At 42.6% G+C, this 18,661-nt stretch overlaps 1 protein-coding gene across 5 annotated transcripts in view; it reads left to right on the top strand.

The window, feature by feature from the left end:
* The window catches only part of ntm (neurotrimin), a 546,008-nt gene extending 528,140 nt beyond the window's left edge, over window positions 1-17,868 (top strand). For 2 of the 5 annotated variants that reach the window (XM_036143495.1, XM_012882180.3), the window contains 2 exons: window positions 1,441-1,476; window positions 16,854-17,868. In XM_036143495.1, the coding sequence (XP_035999388.1) occupies window positions 1,441-1,476; window positions 16,854-16,954 (137 nt within the window). In that variant the 3' untranslated portion in view covers window positions 16,955-17,868. The remainder of the gene's footprint in view (window positions 1-1,440; window positions 1,477-16,853) is intronic. The other 3 variants (XM_036143494.1, XM_012882204.3, XM_021308269.2) reach the window with 3 other exon arrangements.
* The last annotated feature ends 793 nt before the right edge of the window (window positions 17,869-18,661 follow it).

Raw genomic sequence — 18,661 nt, 5'->3', positions numbered from 1 at the left:
TAGAGCCGGGCCTCCTGTGTGCTCGCTGTCAGATGGTCACCGCTTAGTTGGTAGATCGGCCAGTGTTCTTTGTAGAGAAACCAATCATTTTTACCACTTTGAGATTTTCTACGGCTACCTTACCTGTGCCCTTTTTCTCCAGGATCCAGCTCCACACCAATCTCCCAACAACTGAGCCACACCTTTCCCCTTCCTCATCTCCTGCTACTACCCCCCCATGAGCTTGCCTGCCTCCACAACCTGCCCCTGTGTCAGGAGATGCCACTGCTACCTTTTTCCTTTGTTCCTAATAAACTGTCGTTTTGCTCCTTCATCTGGTTATCTGCATTTTTGGGCCCAGCACCACCGGAACACAACATGAAATATGTTTTTAATGTGGTCTTTTTTCTCTGAAACTGTTGCACTAAAATAATTCCCTGAATTTGATTCATACACAGCTTCAATCGTTTATTTATCTCGTTCCCTACATGTGCTTCTGATAACTGTCCTTTTGGTAAAAATTAGGGTGGACAAAAGTTTCAAAATGTGGTGTGGATTCGAGTAATTTGAAAAAAATTAATACATTATTTAATTAGGTTCATTTGTAGATCCAAACAAGTTTATATACTGAGAAATAAATATGTCAAGCATAATTTTTCTTAGATTTTATTAAATTAATTAACATATATTACCACATAAGCACATAAAAGTATGGAAACTACGTACTGCTGAATATGGTACTTATTCTGAGGTAGCGAGTATCGGTACCATATCAGTTCAATTATTAAAGATACTCATCCCTATACACCACAAAGGGATTTTGTTCACTAATGTGCTCTGAATAAAATGCCTAAGGCGTTCATGCAACGGTTGCATTTATACTGAGATTAAATTACACACACAGGTAGACTTCTGAAAGTGACTTCTGAAAGCAGCTGTGGATTTTATTTTATATTATATATTATATTATTTTATAATTTGTCTTTACAAACACTGTAATGTATTGATGTAATGTAACAAAAGTTAAAAAAAAAGTTCAAGTACACTGCCTGTACGCTCTGTCTCTGCCTATTGAATCATTGCTCATTTGCTCTCTAACTTTACCTTTATGGTAAATTAAGCCAATGGAGCACTTAGAACCCACTTGGCTGAATAAGCTACGTTCCCATGTCAAACTCAAGCAGTATGGCTGCACAATTTCCAAAATTGCTGCTTACGTTTAGTATGAAAGATGTCACTGAAATGATATATCTTTATCAACACAATGGTAAGGAGAATTAATATGTGGAAATGTTTCTGTAGGTAAGTTGTCCCTAGTCTGAACTCTTGAGAACATAACCATGCAGCCAGAATATCAAACCTTCACCAGCCTGCTACTCATGCTTTTCTCAACTATTCTGATAATATGTTGCTGTTCTGTTTCCAACTTGTGTCTCTGTTGCACTTGTTTCCCTGATGTAGTGGTAATTGAACCCACTAGCTCCACACTATTGCAAGGTTAGTATTCCACACCAGCGTGTATTTCAGCTATTGACTGAAAGCATTAACTGCATGCTGGTAACACCTTGAATGCTGTCATTTTCACAGACAGATAGTTGATACTGTTTTCATTTCTGTATCTGAAAAAAGACAGACATAATATATTGGCTCTTTCAATCGTTCTTTAATCCTGCTTTTTGGCATTAAGATCCATTGATGTTTTAATGATTGTGGTACTGGTATAAATCATGAAGCGAATAATTGTCAAAGCAAACTGCCATATATGTATGTGAATCACTGTGAAAATGGTAAATATAACCACCATTTATTAATCATGTTTCATCTCTCTCCTTCTCACACCTAACTGGCCCTCTGTTTGACCTTGGCTTCATTTTGATTTTTGCATGATCCCATTGTAAGTATTCATCATCTTTTACCATTTATCATGTGAGAACCTGTGTTTTTGTAACCTGACCCTAGCCAGATGTATTTCGACCCGCCTAGCTTGACTTACATCCATCTTGGACCTCTCCATAGGAATGGCCTTTATTGAAGGCTGGGCCTTATCAAAAATCCTTGCATATGATTGGATAAGCCACTTGTCTGTCGTCTGTATCGACGTGCTATTTCAACCACTCACACCGAAACTAACCCGTGACGCTGTGAGAGCGACGCAGGAAAAAACTTATTTATTCTTTTTTTAATGTGTTTGCGGCTCTAGTGGCGTTTTATTAACAGTGAGCTGACAGGAAGAGGGGGGCAGACAGGCGGCAAAGCGCCGCGGGTCGGAGTCGATCCCGGGCCGACCGCGTTGAGGACTAAAGGCCTCCTAACATGGTTAGCGCTAACCGCTAACTGCTAACCGCTCCGGGAAACAAAACTTGCTAAATGCGGTCGGGGGAAGGGTGAAAACATGGTTTCCACCAACAAAAGCCTTCAGAGGCGTTCTCTGATGTTCTTTAATGAAACAATATTAGGTAGATTGGACAACACAGAAGAAATAGCAGCATCAATGTTAACGCTTGCTTCCTCCATGCCAGCCGCCATTGTCTGAATCAGTCTCACGGTCGCGTCTCCACTACGTCACATCTATGAAACTCCAGCCCTGCGTCCTGATTGGCTGGACAATAAAACTGGTTGGAGAAATCACTTTCTATGGGAGATGTCCCAGATGGATGTGAGTGAAGCTAGGCAGAGCGACATCAATCTGGCTAGAGTCAGGTTAGTGTTTTTGTACATCTAAATAACATTATCAAACACTTTCAAAGAGATGGAGGTTGATTATAACATCTAAATTATTCCATAGCGATTTATTCAACTCATGTCTACAAGTCTCCTAATGGACCAACATGCTGCAACACCTTATTTATTTTATGCAGTTTCCTTGTGACTCTTATTTACAGCATTTGTAAGCAGTCACTTCATTAAGACAACAGAAGTAATGGGTTTTCTTTTTAATATGAGTGAATGTAATTATTCCAATGACACGTATATAGGATTAGATATAATCCGATGTGGCAGAGCAACTGAAAGAGACCCCAAAGGATGCTGTGATCTAGTGAAAATTCAGTTACTGCAACAAAAGCTTCAAAGTAAAAGTTAAAATTGTCCTTAATCAGAACACAATGCTTTTAAGATTGACCTGATTTCCCAGAAGAACAAAACAGAAAATAAATGTTTCTCACAGTCACGCATGTCTATTTGGTGTCATAGTTGGTTACCAAAATTAAAAATGTATTAATTAATTGGAGCTGCATAGTGGTGCAGTGGGTAGCACTGTTGCCTTGCAGCAAGAAGGTTCTGGGTTCAAATCCAACCCTGGGCCTTTCTGCATGGAGTTTGCCACTGAGCTATATTATACACTGGAGTGCTAATCGCCCGCTGTTAGAACGAGTCACTGTGAAGCCACCAGCCGCCATATTGGTACTCCCTATTTTCCCCCGGTAACTAGGGAATATGTGCGCTGCAGCATCGAATAACGAGGATTTTCTCATGTTCAGGGGGGACTTAAAACTTTTAAAATGTCAAATGCCATATACTTTTATGTTATGTTCTAAAAATATCAAGTACAGAGAAAGTCATGTGCTGAAATATTTAGCATTATATATATATATATATATATATATATATATATATATAAGAATATACAAAAACATATATTTACATATGTATACATACATATACATATATACATATACACATACTTATATATACATATGTATATTTAACATGAATAACATGTAAAATATTTCAGTACATAATTTCCTAGTAGTTGATAGTGTTAGTACATCCACTGACTGTAGAATTACCTGTGAAACGTTTTCACTCAGCCAGAAAACTGCTTGTTGTTGCAGCCAAATCCTGTGGGATTCTATGAGAGTAGGGAGTAGCAAGATGGCGGCCAGTGACTTCAGTTTTTCAGCAAAATCAGCACTCCAGTGTATTATATAGCTCAGTGGGAGTCTGCATGTTCTCCCTGTGCATGTGTGGGTTCTCTCCAGGTACTCTGGCTTCCTCCCACAGACCAAAAACATGACTGTTAGGTTAATTGGCTTCTTGAAATTGTCCTCAGGTGTGAGTGTGTGCGGGAATGGTTGTTTGTCCTGTTTGTCTCTCTGTGTTGCCCTGTGACAGACTGGTGACCTGTCCAGGTTGTACCCCGCCTCTCGCCCAGTGAACGCTGGAGATAGGCACCAGCACCCCCCGCGACCGCGGAAGTCAGTCATTTAATCCATCTGAATGCAGTATTTGCAAGCCATACTCTGATAGGATGGAAAAAAACCTGTCTGTGATTGGCTGGTGAGGTGGACAGTTTTTGAAGTCACGAGCGCACAGACAGAGTCGAGCGCACAGCTGGTGTTGAGCGTGGAAGTAGCAGGTCACGGACAGACACGGAACCAACCGCGAGCATAGTGGGTTGAAAAGAGTTTATTAGTTTGGAGCGTGCGGCAACCAGGTTTTGAGCGCGTGTGATGTTTAAACACTGAATACCTGTCTCACTGCGCGCTCAAACAAAAGACACCAATATCGCTCCAGAAGTGGGTATACGTAATTCTGACTGAAAAGTAAGTGGCTATACACCGTATAACCGTGTATACCCTGGACTACACTGTGCGACTTCATGTGAGATCGTGAAGCATTGACACCCATTGTGCAAAGCTTAATTTTTTTTTACAAACACAGCAAAATCCTTCGTCATCTTTACCGTCAACCAGGGATGGGCACAAATACATCAAAATGTATTTCCAAATAAAATACAAAATACCCACCTTAAAAATGTATAAAAATAAACTACAAAATACAGCAGCCAAAAAATGTATCAAAATAAGATACTGTATTTTTGTATTTTCAAAGTACTACAAAATACTTCATTCTAAGAGTCTTGTTCTTCTATTCCTTCACTTATACACTATCTGGAAAAACAATTGCTGACCCTTCAAGTTAGACACCCCAATATAAAGGTGTTTGACTTTTCTTAATGACATATAGCAATGGTGTCGTTACATTATCGTTCAGTTAATGTGAAAAAACTGAAAATGTAACACTTGTTAGTGCGATCATAAGGGATTGCTATGTTGGTTAAAACTCGATTGATCACTCAATATAACACGTTCTGAGAAAGTAAACGGCTCTGTGGTCATTTCCAGATGTGTCACGAAAATATTAGCTTTATGTTATTAGATTGTCGCATGTCTGTCTGCTTAAACCAAAAATCCACCTTCCTGAGTTCATCACAGCTGTCTACTTGTTCGTCTTTTTTCTTTTTTGGTAGCTAGACCCGCATAAATGGATCATATAAAGCAGATTTTATGTGTGATCCAATATACACTGAATAAAGGTACAGCCAAAATGATCAGATTTGATAAGATTTTAATTCAACCAAGAACCATATAGAGATATTAACCTATTAACCATATTAAGAAAACGAGACATTTCGCTTTAAAAAAAAAAAAAAAAAAAAAAATATATATATATATATATATATATATATATATATATATATATATATATATATATATATATATATATATATATAAAATTAAGATTTCTTCATGTGTTCAATGCATCTTATTACACAGCAGGAGGTGGACTTATTCAACTTATTCTAATAAAATATAGTCATAATGAAATTGTATGTTGACTTTAAATAGTTCTCATCATTGCTGGTTGCCTTTTCTTCCACTTACAGTTGTGTAGACTTAATGCAAATAGTTTGAGAATAATGGCTAATATCTTTGTCCATAAAAGCAACCTTTTAGTTATTCTCACTGCTTGAAATGAGAAGTATAGCCTAAGCATGTGTTACAAAAAATATTATTCTGAAGTCACTATGGCCTCACACCACTCGGACATAGGAGGCCTGCAGACATGATGGCTGTGTATAAGATCCACTGTTTGCTGATTGCAAGGCCAAATGCTGCAGCTGCTGGGGGATACTGATTGTCTATGATAGACTGTTTTTGTTCTGTCTCATGCCAAGGCCACTGTGCAGTATTAGGGGGAGCCGAAAAGCCAGACAGGCAGAGACAGGGAAGACGCAAACTGCAGCGGGACCGTGGGGTGCGATTACTTTCCATCTATGTGATCTCTGCTCTGTTTCTCAATAAAAGTGCTGGAACGTCATCACCACCGTCTCTTCATTTAGTAAAGATGGGAACCCAGTTACTATTGTTTAGAGTTCCGATAACAGCATGTTAGATCTGTTGCATGAATGGCAGAGATAACTCAAATTCCCTTTCTACAGTCATCTAAACAGAGCAATGAAATTCCAGGAGCAGCATATATGACATTTTTAAATTCTTGGATAATCTTCTCTGGTGCCAATTAAGCATTTCTCAATTTTGGATTAAAAAGCAAAGTAACTTCAGTTACTGAGAATTGTACCGAGTAAAATTTTACTGAAATTGTATCGGTAATGCCTTACATTACTGCATTACTGCAAAAAGCAATACATCACTGCAGCCTAATTAAATTACTTTGTTTACTGCATTACTTCCAACACTGATATTGTGTAGGCTAGATACAGTCAACAGTAGAACATTATTTAGGTACATTTCTAAGAAAAAGTAAATTAAAACGGCCAACACTAGTATGAACCAAAAACTAGCCTACTAAAGAGGCGGAGAAGGTCACCTGTGGTGCTGCAGCAGCACACATGTTGATAATGAGATACAAAAGTCCTATGTAGGCTATAGACTAATTACATGAAACAAAAGGAATCCGTGAAACATAATAACTTTAAAAACGTGATTCTTTGAATGTTCCCTGGTGAAATCAACAACAGTGAAACTAACACAGAGGGTTAGTTAGCAGCTAACATTCAAAAGTTAAATAGCCTAGCCTTACGGACACTGAACGTTACACTGAACTGGAACATGCAATAAAAAGAGTGATTCATGGTTGAGAATAAATGAGTTACTGAAATAAACTAGGTAAATTTGGTTGCTCACCTTGCTTTGAAACAACTTCATTGACTGGTCCTGACAAAGCACCAAGTAGAAGATACCTGACTCAATCCAATATGCAGCAGCGTGCGTTTTGTGTTGATTGAGCAAAGTGCCCATAGCAAGTGTGAAACAGTGCCAAAATTCCCTAGTGGCCGAGAGTGGTGTCACAGGGACTTGACTGCAAAGGTGCCACAGACACTATTTCATGCTTTATAGATAGTTAGATGTCATCACAGAAAGTATTTTACAGTATTTTGAAAATACAAAAATACACAACACTGAAGTATTTTGATACAAAATACAAAAATAAACAAGCACTGCAGCTGGGTTCGATGCCAAACAATGCTTTGAAGGTTATCATAGAGTGGAAGATTTCAGGACGAGTGAATGCTGCAACTTGTGACAGGTTGTTTGAGATTTGGGCTTGTTTTTTTATTTATTTTGTTTATTGTTTTTTAAACTGGGCTGGTTTTATACTGGGTTTGGGCTAACAGTTAGATACAGCAACCTGTCACAACTTGCAGCATTCACTCGTCCTGAAAGAGCAAAGGCGCCTTGGCTTCTCAGTCCTCATCCTCCCCATTTCAACTTAAACTCACCTCCTTGTGGACGGTGCCGCTTGTGTTTCATCATCTTCCACTCTATGATAATACTGAGCCTTAGTGGTTTCTAGTTTGACTTTGGACAACATAACCAGTTTCCTTTCATTTTAGGGTAACGGTTTGGATCACCTTCTAGAACTTGGAAAAGTTCACAGTTATGTTACCGTTGCTGTTTGTTGCGGATTCAGATTTGAGGTCTTGCTTTGGTGTACGACTAGAAATGGCTGGGGGCTTTCAATCTGGGATTTTGCTTGGAAATCAATGGCAGTAATTGTCTAAACTTCCTCTTTTACTCGACAAAACTACTGACAAACACAAAATTGTTGGATTTTGCTTGGAAATCAACGGCAACCATGGAACAATAGACTCTCTAATCAGTCCTGGAAATCCTCTAATGCTACATGGAATGAACCGTGAACTCAAGGGTGGGTTTTGTGGTGAATGGAAGTTTCCTTTAGTTTTAGTTTCCAAAAACAACTAGATCCTGCAACCAATGGTGAATGCCGCTGTTTTATAGAGTTTGCATTGAACCACTTTGATAAAATCCACAAATCTTTGGCGTAAATGTTTAATCAAATGAAGCTTGAACGTCCAGTTTGAGCTTTACCACAGATACACCATTGTTAGCAATCTTCTAAGTTTTTAAGAGATTTTTACCTGTAAAGTTAGCATATTTTTCAGCCTTTATGCTCTAAAGTACGGATGAAAGGGATCACAATCTCCCAGGACTGTTGATGATTCACCGTCTTGACGGAGCAGCGCCGGATTGAGGAAAAATCAGTGCAGTTCACGCTTAATAACAACAAATGAATAGGCCTCAGCCATGGCAAAAGTCATTCGCTCAGCACCCACCACCGTTGGTTAAAATATTTAGGTTAAAACACATGGAGAAGTTTAGCTTGTATAAGTTTTAACCCTGTCTAGAGTGGCAAAACCCTCACAATAAATTAACGACTTTCCACCAAATTGCTTATTTTAATTTTTTGTTCTTACAAAATTCATATCCACGATGAGTGTATGTAAACATCTGACTGGAAAAAAATGCCAGGATATGTTGTCCCGGTATAGGTGAAACCAAAGCACAGCAACAATTTAAAAAATATGTAAACCGTTTTGATTGAATAACTAACTTGTCTATTCCATCCTTCCGTTTTCTTCCTCTTATCCTGGGTCGGGTCGCGGGGGTAGCAGCTTCAGTAGGGAGGCCCAGACGTCCCTCTCCCCGGCCACTTGGGCCAGCTCCTCCGGAGGAATCCCAAGGCGTTCCCAGGCCAGCCGGGAGACATAGTCCCTCCAGCGTGTACTGGGTCTTCCCCTGGGCCTCCTCCCGGTGGGACGTGCCTGGAACACCTCACCAGGGAGGTGTCCAGGAGGCATCCTGACCAGATGCCCGAGCCACCTCAACTGGCTCCTCTTGACGTGGAGGAGCAGTGGCTCTACTCTGAGTCCTCCCCGGATGACTGAGCTCCTCACCCTATCTCTAAGGGAGAGCCCAGACACACTACGGAGAAAACTCATTTCAGCCGCTTGTATCCGGGATCTCGTTCTTTTGGTCATGACCCAAAGTTCGTGACCATAGATGAGGGTAGGAACGTAGATCGACCGGTAAATCGAGAGGTTCCCCTTTTGGCTCAGCTCTCTCTTCACCACAACGGATCGGTACAGTGCCCGCTTCACAGCAGATGCCGCACCAATCCGCCTGTCCATCTCCCGCTCCATCTTCCCCTCATTTGTGAACAAGTCCCCAAGATAAATGAACTCCTTCACTAGGGGCAGCACATCCTCCCCAACCCGGGGAAGGCACTCGACCCTTTTCTGGTTCAAGACCATGGTCTCTGATTTTCATTCCGGCTGCTTCACACTTGGCTGCGAACCGCTCTGGTGAGAGCTGTAGATCACGCCCTGATGAAGCCAATAGGACCACGTCATCCGCGAATAGCAGAGACGCAATCCTAAGGCCACCAAAACGGATCCCCTCAACACCTTGGCTGCGCCTAGAAATTCTGTCCATAAAAGTTATGAACAGAATCGGTGACAAAGGGCAACCTTGGCGGAGTCCAACTCTCACCGGAAACGAGTCCGACTTACTGCCGACATTGTGGACCAGACTCTGACACCGGTCGTACAGAGACCTGACAGCCCCTATTAAAGGGCCCGGTACTCCATACTCCCGGAGTACCCCCCACAGGATCCCTCGTGGGACACGGTCGAATGCCTTCTCCAGATCCACAAAGCACATGTAGGCTGGTTGGGCAAACTCCCATGCCCCTCCACAATCCTGCTGAGGGTATAGAGCTGGTCCAGTGTTCCACGGCCAGGACGAAAACCACACTGCTCTTCCTGAATCTGAGATTCGACTATCCGATGGACCCTCCTTTGCAGAACCCCTGTATAGACCTTACCAGGGAGGCTTAAGAGTGTGATTCCTCTATAGTTGGAACACACCCTTCGGCCCCCCTTATAGGGCCACGGAGGGTGTGTTCCAATAGGGGGACCACCACCCCAGTCTGCCAATCCAGGGGAACTGCCCCCGATGTCCACGCAATGCTGTAGAGCCGTGTTAACCAACACAGCCCCACAACATCCAGAGCCTTAAGGTACTCCGGGCGAATCTCATCCACCCCCGGGCCTTGCCACCGAGGAGCTTTTTAACAACCTCGGCAACCTCAGCACCAGAGATGGGAGAACCCGACCCAGAGTCCTCAGGCTCTGCTTCCACAATGGAAGACGTGTTGGTGGGATTAAGGAGGTCTTCAAAGTATTCCACCCACCGACGCACGACGTCCCGAGTCGAGGTCAGCAGCACACCACCCCCACTGTAAACAGTGTTGGTACTGCACTGCTTCCCCCTCCTGAGACGGGGGATAGTGGACCAGAATCGCTTCAAAGCCATATGGAAGTCTTTCTCCATGGCCTCTCCGAACTCTTCCCACGCCCGAGTTTTTGCCTTGGTGACCAGCAGAGCCGCCTGCCGCTTCGACTGCCGGTACACATCTGCTGCTTCTGGAGTCCCACAGGCCAATAAAGCCTGATAGGACTCCTTCTACAGGTTGACGGCTTCCTTCACCGCTGGTGTCCACCAGTGTGTTCGAGGGTTGCCACCGCGACATGCACCGACAACCTTGCGGCCACAGCTCTGACTTGCCGCCTCAACAATAGAGGCGCGGAACATGGTCCATTCAGACTCGATGTCCCCCGCCTCCCTCAGGACGTGTTTAAAGTTCTCCCGGAGGTGGGAGTTAAAACCCCGTCTCACAGGGGACTCTGTCAGGCATTCCCAGCAAACCCTCACAATACGTTTGGGCCTGCCAGGTCTGACCGGCTTCCTCCCCCCACTCTCGGAGCCAACTCACCACCAGGTAGTGGTCGTGACATCACGCGTGAAGTGCACCTATCACTGTGCAGCTAGGGCTATGACTCCAGGAGCCCCAAACCCATTCATTTTGGCGATGCTGATTGGCCAAATATTTATAAATCTTCCCTAGCAACAGTATACGATTGGTTATTTCGCTACACTTGTGGGGCTCCTTGAGTCACAGCCCCACAAGTGTAGAAGAGAAATGATACGTTCTGTTGGTGGAAATGCCCTGTTAAATGAGAGTCAATTGATAGTCAATTAGAAGTGTTTTAATAATTCTTATTACATGTAGCCACGTACTATTAAGTAAAAACTGACATTAATAATACTTTTAAAATTTTTACTTTTCCCCTCCACATCTAGGGAGGGCAGCGCCCGAGCGCACCCCAAGGGCCAGCTGCCACTGGACTAGACCCTGAACATACTGGTAGAGCAACGCTGGAGTGGTTTTCCCTATGTTAGACTGGTCTTGTCCAATCCCAAATAGAAAATTTAACTTGAACTTAAATCATTTTTCCTAAATGCTGTTTAAAATGAAATAAAAGTTCTGATGGATGAAATCAGCAAACAGCTCCTTAATGTTCAAGGAAGACCTGAAAGAAAAACAAGGGTTGGCATTCAAAGTTACTGCAGGGCTATCGTTGGATGGGTTTAAATAAGAAAAAGACACATTTTACTGTAAGCAACCGGAGAAAAAACACATTTGCTAGCATGTCAAAAACCCTTAGACTCGCCTGACTGAATAAGCTCTAATCTTATTTTTACCCCAGTCATTATGTTGATTGCAAAAGGGGCATTGTGCCGCGTCATGCTGCCACTTGTCTCATCGGCTGACACCTACCCGGAACTGAGTGAAAGCCTCCTGTTGTGATATTACCGCCAGGATCATCAAAATAATTGATCTCAGATTGAATTCTGAACAGTGGAAGGGTCACAAAGGAATTCCACTCTGCCCGTAACACGAGACTCTCAAGGCTTGAACGGCCCTTTTTCCCAGCAGGAGGTCAGCTGTGAGCCCTCCTAACAGATAAGACACAGCACAGACAAAGAGTCCCCAGATCACTTCAGTCTCTTCTCCTGACTCCAAGCTGCTGAGACACACACCTCCAAAACCCTCTGAGGACCAGCACTCAAGGAGAGGGGGGAGCCATGTGACTGAAGGCCTCCCGGAACCATCGATGGGGCCTGGAAGAGGCCGCGAGCTAAGTGAGAATGAGCCTTTCTGAAACTCAGTTCCTCCCTGGCATAGGGAGAAACTGCCAGCCGATTCAAAGATAAGTCTCTCACTTTTGCTTAAAACAGATGCCGAAGTGAAGGAATCCGTCTATGCCAGCTTTGTTCTGCTTTCTAAGCGCACCAAAGACGGAGCTGGTTCCAGGCAATGCAGAGCTGAAAAGCCGGCACAGAAGCAACGTCCCCATGCCGAGGAGAGATCTGCTTAAATTGTGACTGCAACCGGGAGTCAGAGTCTGCCTGAAGGACCAGGCCTCCAACCCAGACCACGCCGTTAGCCACATGCTGCTGCAAGGCTAACGCTAGCTGCCAAGAGCGCTAGCCCGCTAGCGCTAACCAACAACTTCCTCCTTCAACGCCCCTTCCATGAATGGCCAAACTGAACAAGACTGACACGAAACAAAGGACAGAGGTTTGGGCAGTGGTCTGAGGGTGAAGTTAAAAAGGTTTATTGGGAAATGTTTGTAAACCGTGGTGTTTAGAACAAAAGGGCTAACCGGTAGGTCGCGCTAGCTAACAGGATATTAGCCTTGCTAACATCCGGTTTCGGACCTCTAAAAAGGAGTCCTTTTTAAAGCATAAAGCGTAACTGTTCTGCTCTGCCACGTTCCGATGGTGTTATAAGCCTTATTCCCTCATCAATATGGTATATTAATGCCGGTTTCCAAGGCAATTTCGGCAATTTATGTTGTAACCTCTTAGCCACCGAGTTGCTGCAGTGACCCCATGCGCCCGGAGGGAGAATCACATTAACAAACTCGGTCGTAAGGGTTTAAATTATTTTACAGGACAAACCGGTCCTCAGAATATTATTTTAACAAATAATGTTTTGTTCAACTTGGGCTTTGCATTGTGAATGGATTGAAATACATGGCAGATGTTTTTTAACTCCATTCCATGTTTTTGTTAATCAGATCTGCAGGAGAAAGACTTCCGTACGGCTTCGAAGCGATTCTGGTCCACCATCCGGCGTCTCAGGAGGGGGAAGCAGTGCAGTACCAACACTGTTTACAGTGGGGGTGGTGTGCTGCTGACCTCGACTCGGGACGTCGTGCGTCGGTGGGCGGAATACTTTGAAGACCTCCTTAATCCCACCAACACGTCTTCCATTGAGGAAGCAGAGCCTGAGGACTCTGGGTCGGGTTCTCCCATCTCTGGTGCTGAGGTTGCCGAGGTTGTTAAAAAGCTCCTCGGTGGCAAGGCTCCGGGGGTGGATGAGATTCGCCCTGAGTACCTTAAGGCTCTGGATGTTGTGGGGCTGTGTTGGTTAACGCGGCTCTGCAACATTGCGTGGACATCGGGGGCAGTTCCCCTGGATTGGCAGACTGGGGTGGTGGTCCCCCTATTTAAAAAGGGGGACCGGAGGGTGTGTTCCAACTACAGAGGAATCACACTCTTAAGCCTCCCTGGTAAGGTCTATTCAGGGGTTCTGGAAAGGAGCGTCCGTCGGATAGTCGAATCTCGGATTCAGGAAGAGCAGTGTGGTTTTCGTCCTGGCCGTGGAACACTGGACCAGCTTTATACCCTCAGCAGGATTCTGGAGGGGCATGGGAGTTTGCCCAACCAGTCTACATGTGTTTTGTGGATCTGGAGAAGGCATTCGACCGTGTCCCCCGGGGGATCCTGTGGGGGGTACTCCGGGAGTATGGAGTACCGGACCCTTTAATAAGGGCTCTCAGGTCTCTGTACGACCGGTGTCAGAGTCTGGTCCGCATTGCCGGCAGTAAGTCGGACTCGTTTCCGGTGAGAGTTGGACTCCGCCAAGGCTGCCCTTTGTCACCGATTCTGTTCATAACTTTTATGGACAGAATTTCTAGGCGCAGCCAAGGTGTTGAGGGGATCCGCTTTGGTGGCCTTAGGATTGCGTCTCTGCTATTCGCGGATGACGTGGTCCTATTGGCTTCATCAGGGCGTGATCTACAGCTCTCACTGGAGCGGTTCGCAGCCGAGTGCGAAGCGGCCGGGATGAAAATCAGTGCCTCCAAATCCGAGACCATGGTCTTGAACCGGAAAAGGGTAGAGTGCCTTCTCCGGGTTGGGGAGGATGTCCTGCCCCTAGTGGAGGAGTTCAAGTATCTTGGGGTCTTGTTCACGAATGAGGGGAAGATGGAGCGGGAGATCGACAGGCGGACTGGTGCGGCATCTGCTGTGAAGCAGGCGCTGTACCAATCCGTTGGGGTTGAAGAGAGAGCTGAGCCAAAAGGCGAAGCTCTCGATTTACCGGTCGATCTACGTTCCTACCCTCATCTATGGTCACGAGCTTTGGGTCGTGACCGAAAGAACGAGATCCCGGATACAAGCGGCTGAAATGAGTTTTCTCCGTAGTGTGTCTGGGCTCTCCCTTAGAGATAGGGTGAGGAGCTCAATCATCCGGGGAGGACTCAGAGTAGAGCTGCTGCTCCTCCACGTCCAGAGGAGCCAGTTGAGGTGGCTCGGGCATCTGGTCAGGATGCCTCCTGGACGCCTCCCTGGAGAGGTGTTCCGGGCATGTCCCACCGGGAGGAGGCCCAGGGGAAGACCCAGGACACGCTGGAGGGACTATGTCTCCCGGCTGGCCTGGGAACGCCTTGGGGTTCCTCCTGAGGAGCTGGCCCAAGTGGCTGGGGAGAGGGACGTCTGGGCCTCCCTACTGAAGCTGCTACCCCCGCGACCCGACCCAGGATAAGAGGAAGACGACGGACGGACGGACGGATCTGCAGTGAACCAGGAGTCACTGAAGTATTCTGATTATGACCAACCACTTTTGTTTGTCTTTTGTTTGTTTTTGCATGTAAATAGTTCCTTCTGTTATTAAATTCTTGAACTTGAAAAGAAGCTGTCACTCCTTTATTCTATGTGTGTGCAAGTTTTGCTGTTAAAAGATCGCAAGTGCTCGAATTCATCCCTTTCAACCATTGTCATGATATCAGCTTAAGAGCTGATCATCACCAGACAATACTTAACAGACAGAGAGTTATTTATAAAACATTAAATAACTTTTAACAGTGTATAATTGCACAACACTCCCTTTTCATTCTAGATACGGCAGGAAGTGTCATGCAGCCTCTAAACTTGTCTGATTGAATAAGCTTTGATGATACTTTTATTTCCTGGGCGCATTATACTGAATGAAGCAGACGCGTCGGCGCTTCGGACATACGCATCGGGGGTATTGTTTGACAAACTCCTCCGGCTCAGGCTCAAATTTAGTTGACTATTAGAGCGACTATCAGAGTGACGTTCTCAGCAGAATACTGAGCGGGTCAGTAAATGCGTTTAAGTGCTGTTTGCTTGGAGGGGAGCCTGCATGGAGATGGTATTTGTTTGTTTTTTTATTGCAGATTTGCCTCCTTTTTTAATTTCCGTTGTTCTGTATGAAACATACATTTATGTGTATAATCTGTTTGTTATTATCAAACCACAGCCCTTCAGTGTCAAAAGACAAGTTTTGATTCTAAAGAGTAAAGTTTCCTATCCTGCAAAGTTTCCCATCCTGCAAACGCAGAGTACAAATCCGGGTTTATACAACTAAAGTTACACGTTTTGTTATAAGTAACCCCACAAAAAAACATTTCTTGACCATAACGATATACATAAAACAATAATTAAATACAGAAAAGAATAATTAAATAAATACTTAAAAGTAACGTATATGTGTGTGTGTGTGCCCGTGTGTATGTGTTTTTTTTTTGGGGGGGGGGGGGTTGTCACAGCTGGCGGACGTCCGCCGGAAGTGGGGGGGTCACGAAGTGTGTGTGTTCCGGGACTTCCGGGGGTGGGGTCATAAATCATGGGGTCATAAATTCACTTTTGACATAAGGTGGCCTCTAGTGTTTTGTTTCTTATTGAATAAATTAGTGACAACTTCTCTTCAAGTTCGCTCTGGGCTGTCTGGAGTCAGTTTCCTGCAACAGCTGAGAAAACAAAAGAAGGCTGGTTCACAATATACAGATTCTCTCACTTTGGCGTCTGGTTACGCAGAAGTTAGACTGAAGACTAAGTTTTGATACAGCCGGTAGTTCTCCAAGCCCAGTTAGGTCCTCTGGACGAAAAGAAATCCCCCCTTTGTCACGACAGGCATGACCGACGGGACTGAGAACGATTGTCTGTGGGAGCAAAGCTTTATTTATAATCTGGTGCATAAATAAATATATATATATATATATATATATATATATATATATATATATATATATATATATATATAAAGCAGCATTTAAAGCTAACAAGTAATTTATTAACATGTTCAATGGTTGGTATATTTTATAATAAAATGTCAGTCACACTTGTATTATCATAGAGCATAACTAAAAGGTAAACTGCAAATAAATAGTTTATTCTTGCAGCTATCAGTATGATTTATATGGAAGCCATTGTGGATTTTGAGGTCTTGAGAAATCTTCAGCTTTCTAAATATAATGGTTCCAGATACAAGGGTGTTAAATGAAGTTGTTATTTCCAAGTTGGAAATGACTACAGAGAACAAATTGAATGCCCCTTTTGTTATCATATAAGCTTTACAGACTAAATAGGGAATAAATATTTATTCCATCTCACCTAAATTTAAAATATGCCTAAATAATATAATTCAATCACTGTTTTATATATCATTACTTTCTGTTTAATTATAACAATGCCAGTCATTATGTTTCATTCCCTAATAATGTGCTGATTTGTAATCACTTTATTTAACAATTAAGCTACCTGTAGTGTTAGCACTTTGGAAGAAGCAATCATTGCCTGTGAAACTTATCCAAATTTTTTCCTTCTCATCAGGACCAAGAGCAGTTCAGGATGGCAGTGGTGGTGCGAAGGCAGTGAACTTTCACACCTGTCTCCTCTTCATAGCGCTTTTGCCCTTCCTGCTACGTTTTTGAACAAGATTGGAGTTGAAGACAATTGTTTTGTGTGTGTGTGTGTGTGTGTGTGTGTGTGTGTGTGTGTGCGTGTGTGTGTGTGTGTGTGTCTGTCTGCACGCACGCGCCTGCGTCCGTGCAGACACACTTTTTCCCCACCAGAAACATAAACTGATGCACAGTGGAGAATGTTGCAAAGCACTGATTATGACTTACTTAATTTTGGTCAACTCTTTCCTCTTTCAACTGAACCTTTTAAATTGTTTTCTCAAAATGATATACATTTGTGTTGCTCTCTGTGAAATTTCTAAAAGTAACCTGTTATTTGAATGTTTATCTTATTCCATTGTTTCTTTTATTTTCAATCACTTTGAATATTAATCTCAACTGCAGCAAAATGCAAGTTTACAGCTGGTAAGAAAGGTGAATGATGAATACCTCAAAGTCAAAGTTAGAGAGTGAAACAGGAACAAGGGAGGTTACCGGAAGACTGGGAGCCTAGCATTATCATATTGTATTATATTATTCCGTCTACTTGTTGAAATCAGAAATGTTTTTGACTTTAAAGTATTTTTTCTTCTCAGCGTTGTAATATTATTATTATTATTATTATATATTGGGAGTTGTGAAATGCTAATGTTTTTATTTTCCAAGAATATTTAGTCTTGAATATGTTGAACATGAGGTAAGAAAATATAAAGTTGTAATTATTGACAAATATATCATAGTTTCTTTGTCTTTGTTGACTTTTTTCCAGTATGATCTGTACACACAAGTGTTACGTATATGCATAACAGTATTAAGTATTTAGAAATGGTGACAGAGTTTATCCCATTTTTGTAATGCAAATTCATGGATGATTCTTGTTTTTCCTCATGCCATTTATAAATAATATAATTATTTGAAAAAAATAAAGTTAACCTACTTAAAAACAAGTACTGGAAGATATGCTGAATCATTCACAAATTGTTAACAGATCAGTTGGCTTAATTGTGTTTCAATGTCATTGTCTAAGATTGTATACAAAAGTGTGTCTTTTCTGTTGTGTTTAAAAAAAAATGTAGTATCGTAGTCAAAATTTACTTTCTAGGCTCAGAAAAACCATAAAGACATGCAGCTGGGCAAAAAGACTTGATATATCCCTCAACTGACCCAGGTGTACTAAAACCAAGCGTCCCAAGGAAGGAATGCTTGCATTTGGTGAAATTCAAATAAAAATTATCCAAAATATTTATATATAACAATTTTTCTTTTTTTAAATGTATGTTTATTCTCACACAAGAAGTCAAGTAGGGAGTTGATTTTTTAATTTTACTAAGTGCCATGAGGTGCCCCTTAGGGTTAGGGTTACCAGGGCGAAATTTACAGCGGGTAGGAAAGGTGAATGATAAATACCACAAAGTCAAAGTGAGAGAGTGAAACAGGAACAAGGGAGCTTTATCAATATTGAGATTTATCAATATGTTGCTATACAAACAACTAGTCTTTTAACTTATTTTGCAATAAGATTGCAGTGGGCTACCATTAGCAGCTAACAGTGTTAAAGTTGCCTTCTGCTTCACAGCTTTGCTGTAGGTGCTAAATTTAAGGGCTAGTAAACAGTTTTTAGAGTTTAAACTGGGTTTGATGCTTGTTCAAAATCTAAAATTCTTTATTGTGATAAAACCTAAACTACATCATTAGAACCAACAGAGATGCTTTAAAATCATTGTTTTGTTTTTATAAACA

This window comes from Fundulus heteroclitus, chromosome 11 (genome assembly GCF_011125445.2).
Source record: "Fundulus heteroclitus isolate FHET01 chromosome 11, MU-UCD_Fhet_4.1, whole genome shotgun sequence".
In the NCBI taxonomy this organism is placed as follows: Eukaryota; Metazoa; Chordata; class Actinopteri; order Cyprinodontiformes; family Fundulidae; genus Fundulus; species Fundulus heteroclitus.
Note: the sequence above shows the minus strand (reverse complement) of the source record. Positions and strands in the feature narration are given on the sequence as shown.